The 4,923-nt window shown below is 40.4% G+C and overlaps 1 protein-coding gene across 1 annotated transcript; it reads left to right on the top strand.

The window, feature by feature from the left end:
- Positions 1-2,141: 2,141 nt before the first annotated feature.
- Positions 2,142-4,390, top strand: LOC142187020 (uncharacterized; the record flags this gene model as incomplete). Its single annotated transcript, XM_075261429.1, has 1 exon — positions 2,142-4,390. A coding segment is annotated over exon 1 (2,237 nt), but the record flags the coding sequence as incomplete, so codon positions are not given.
- Between the last annotated feature and the right edge of the window lie 533 nt (positions 4,391-4,923).

The raw sequence follows: 4,923 nt of genomic DNA, 5'->3' as shown, positions 1-4,923 counted from the left end.
GCCTAAGCCAGGAGTGGATTGAGCAGAAGGGAGACGTATAAGAAGCTTCCTATATATTTCCCATTCCTTCTGAAGCCATTTTTAGCTTTGGTTGAAATAAACCGCAGCAAAATCTGCAACAAAACTCTGCGTTTCTGCAACGTGGGACCTCAGCCTTAGGCCTGCTGTATACAAATGGCACGCATGTGGTTTTCACTGACCTATATGTTATAAATGAATTCACAGGGCCACAAATGCAGACAGATATAGGGGATGTAGAGGACAGATATAAGGGATGTATAGGACAGATATAGGGGATGTATAGGAAAGATATAAGGAATGTATAGGACAGATAGAGGGTACGTATAGGACAGATATAGGGGATGTATAGGACAGATAGAGGGTATGTATAGGACAGATAGAGGGTATGTATAGGACAGATATAGGGGATGTATAGGACAGATATGGGGTATGTATAGGACAGATATAGGGGATGTATAGGACAGATATGGGGTATGTATAGGACAGATGTAGGGTACGTATAGGACAGATATAAGGAATGTATAGGACAGATAGAGGGAATGTATAGGACAGATAGAGGGTATGTATAGGACAGATAGAGGGTATGTATAGGACAGATATAGGGGATGTATAGGACAGATATGGGGTATGTATAGGACAGATATAGGGGATGTATAGGACAGATATGGGGTATGTATAGGACAGATGTAGGGTACGTATAGGACAGATATAAGGAATGTATAGGACAGATAGAGGGAATGTATAGGACAGATAGAGGGTATGTATAGGACAGATATGGGGTACGTATAGGACAGATATAAGGAATGTATAGGACAGATAGAGGGAATGTATAGGACAGATAGAGGGTATGTATAGGACAGATATAGGGGATGTATAGGACAGATAGAGGACCTACTCTATAATTTTCAGCTCTTCAATTTGGCCCAGATACACAGCCACAAAAAGAATGGCTGTATATACAGGTCTATTGACATGTATAGGTCTGTACTTATATCCGCAGTTGTAGATAGTCTGGTCATGTGTGTTACAGTTTAGTAACTCCATGTACCTCATATTAATAGCAGTTAAGCCTATTATGTCCCTCACATTAACCCCCTGTGTGCTTTACATAAGGGCTACTGATATGTGAGACATATGGGGGTTAATGTGAGGGGCATGATGGGGTTAACTGCTATTAATGTGAGACACATGGAGTTACTAAAACTAAAGTAATAACCCCAAATGCCTGACATTAATAAGTATAGTTAGTAACACACACGTACCTGGTGTTGTTTGCGTTCACTTTGCTCCCTGGAGCTTCCTCTCCTCCCCAGGGCTGCAGACGGCAGGAGCTCCTCCTCACGTGTAGCAGCAGGTCCAGGGAGCCCTTATCCTGTGCAGTGAGAGGCTCACCTCTGATTGGTGGCAGGGAGAGAAGGGGGCGTGTCCTACACTTCAGTTCTAGCCAAGCACTGAAAGGGACGCTCTCTCTCAATTTAATGCATGAAAGTCGCAGGCTGCCTGCCGTGCCAGCAAAATATGCCAGGGGTTGCCGACCCCTGATATAAACCCTTGTCAAGTCATATATTTCACGCTAATTTAAGCTCTGGTTTGCGACCATCTTATTTGACCCAAATAGAATCTTTGGACTTTGGAGCCATCTGAACCCAAAATCTAACAAATGGTCAGAGGGTTGCCATCTCCATGTGTGACATATGATGGGTATTCCCTTCCGTCACCTCATACTTATCCTCAATCTTGGGCACTTTTATCGTTCTCTGGACTATCTCATCACCATAAACCCCTGATATCTCCACATGGGTATGTACGTCATGGTGACCTCCTCACACTGCTCCTATTTCTTCCCTGGTCAGGTTTCTTTTGTGGATAGGCTCTATGGATTCTCTCTTGTAGAAATAGCTCCTCCCACTGTGGGCGGTCCCAATATCTGCACATAACTGCAATCCTCTGCTTATTGTACAGGAAAGGAAGGACCGCGACTTCTTTATGCTGAATTTACTTTGGGGTAAAGAAACTTCCTCAAATACTGCTTGTGTGTTTCCAGCCTAATAGGAAGGATTTAGATTTCTCTTCTGTGTTGTTTGAAATAAATCACTAAATCCATTTTTACTCCTACAGAAAATCCCAGTGCGATGTCTGAGGGAAACGTCATGTTATCAGTAAGTGATAAAGGAGAAGATGAAGATATGATGGAGCGCTCCTCAGGAGAAAACCTCATTACCCCTAATGTACATCCAGGACATCACAGTACAGATCCATCATATAATCCCCCCAATCATGAGGAACCTTCAGACCAATCACAGATTGTGACCACAAGTACCAGGAAGAAAGGGGGGGAAATGTATCAGTGTGGGGAGTGTGGAAAAGAGTTTACATACAGATCAAATCTTTATGTACACAGAAGAATTCACACAGGAGAGAAGCCATATTCATGTTCAGAATGTGGGAAATCTTTTAAAAAGAAAGAACATCTTGCTGTCCACCAGAGATTTCACACAGGAGAGAAGCCATATTCATGTTCAGAATGTGGGAAATGCTTTAGCAATAAGTCATATCTTGTTGTACATGAGAGAATTCACACAGGAGAGAAGCCGTTTTCATGTTCAGAATGTGGGAAATGCTTTAGATATAAGTCACATCTTGTTGTACATGAGAGAATTCACACAGGAGAGAAGCCGTTTTCATGTTCAGAATGTGGGAAATGCTTTAGAGATAAGTCACATCTTGTTGTACATGAGAAAATTCACACAGGAGAGAAGCCTTATCCATGTTCAGAATGTGGGAAATGTTTTATAGATAAAGCTCATCTAAAAATTCATCAGAAATCTCACACGGGAGTGAAGCCATATTCATGTGCAGAATGTGGGAAATGTTTTACTGTGAAGGGGAGTCTTTATATACATGAAAGAACTCATACAGGAAAGAAGGAATATTCATGTTCAGAATGTGGGAAATGTTTTACTCAGAAGGGAAATCTTAAAAAACATGAGAGAAGTCACACAGGAGAGAAGCCATATTCATGTTTAGAATGTGGGAAATGTTTTAGAGATGAAGCTTATCTAAAAACTCATCAGAAAACTCACACTGGAGAGAAGCCATATTCATGTGCAGAATGTGGGAAATGTTTTATAGATAGATCAAAACATGATCAGCATTTGCGAATTCACACTGGAGAGAAGCCTTATTCATGTCCAGAATGTGGGAAATGCTTTACCTTTAAGTCAAATCTTACCTCTCATCAAAGAAGTCACAAAGGAAAGAAGCCATATGAATGTTCAGAATGTGGGAAATGTTTTACTGAGAAAGCAAGTGTTATTAAACATAAAAGAAGAATTCACATAGGAGAGAAGGCATACTCTTGTTCAGAATGTGGGAAATGTTTTGTAAATAAATCAGATCTTGTTATACATGAGAGAACTCACACTGGAGAGAAGCCATATCCATGTTCAGAATGTGGGAAATGTTTTATAGATAAAGCAAGTCTAAAAACTCATCAGAAAACTCACACTGGAGTGAAGGCATATTCATGTTCAGAATGTGGCAAATGTTTTGCTTACAAATCATGTCTTGTTGTACATGAAAGAAGTCACACAGGAGAGAATCCTTATTCATGTGCAGAATGTGGGAAATGTTTTACAGATTTAGGTCATCTTGTTACACACAAGAGAACTCACACAGGAGAGAAGCCATATTCATGTGCAGAATGTGGGAAATGTTTTACTCAGAAAGGAAGTCTTGTTATGCATGAAAGAACTCACACAGGAGAGAAGCCTTATTCATGTGCAGAATGTGGGAAATGTTTTACTCAGAAGGGAAATCTTGAAAAACATGAGAGAATTCACACAGGAGAGAAGCCTTATTCATGCTCAGAATGTGGGAAATGTTTTACTCTGAAATCAAGTCTTTATACTCATGAGAGAACTCACACAGGAGAGAAGCCACATTCATGCTCAGAATGTGGGAAGTGTTTTTCAAGTAGATCAAATCTTGATAAGCATTTGAGAATTCACACAGGAGAAAAACCGTATTCATGTGCAGAATGTGGAAAATGTTTTATTAAAAAAACACATCTTGTTACACATGAAAGAATCCACACAGGAGAGAAGCCATATTCATGTGCAGAATGTGGGAAATGTTTTACTCTGAAATCAAATCTTAAAAATCATCAGAGAATTCACACAAGAGAGAAGCTATATTCATGTGCAGAATGTGGAAAATGTTTTATTAAAAAAACATATCTTGTTACACATGAAAGAATCCACACAGGAGAGAAGCTATATTCATGTGCAAAATGTGGGAAATGTTTTACTCTGAAGTCAAATCTTAAAAGACATCACAGAAGTCACTGTAATGACCCGGTCTCAGCCTGGTAGGTTCAGGTGTAGAGTGTCAGAACAGCATTCTGCATGTGATTGTCTCTCTTTATACTCCTGCTTTTGGCTATTTATACTCCGCCTTACATTCTGTCAGTTGCCGGTCTTAATCTTCAGTGCCTGTGTCCCAGACATGGTCTGTCTGCCTGAAGCCTGCAATTCCATCTGCATCTGAGTCCTGGCCCATTCTGCTTCCTTGCAGCCTGTTCACACTATCCTGTATTACAGCTAAGTATTGAGCTTCTCTATCCAAGCATAGTTGCTTCAGGTGTAGTGAACCCCAGGCTTTTTACTGCTTGGATGTTTGGACTTTTTGTAGGGTTTTTGGTGTGTGATATACGTTCTGTTTTCCTATCCCTTTGCTCAGTGTCAGGATTTCTGTTTTTCACATTTATTTTCTACTCTATACTTTGTGTTCCCTCATATTCACCGTTAGTCCAGTCGGGCACCTGGGCGGGACTTGTTCTGTATCTTTTTCTATTCATAAATGTGAAACTAGTCAGGGGGTTTCTTTTTTCACTAATAGGTG

The sequence above is a fragment of the Leptodactylus fuscus genome, unplaced genomic scaffold, assembly GCF_031893055.1.
Source record: "Leptodactylus fuscus isolate aLepFus1 unplaced genomic scaffold, aLepFus1.hap2 HAP2_SCAFFOLD_1304, whole genome shotgun sequence".
Classification (NCBI taxonomy): domain Eukaryota; kingdom Metazoa; phylum Chordata; class Amphibia; order Anura; family Leptodactylidae; genus Leptodactylus; species Leptodactylus fuscus.
The sequence above is the reverse complement of the archived record's forward strand: the minus strand, read 5'-3'. Positions and strand labels throughout refer to the sequence as shown.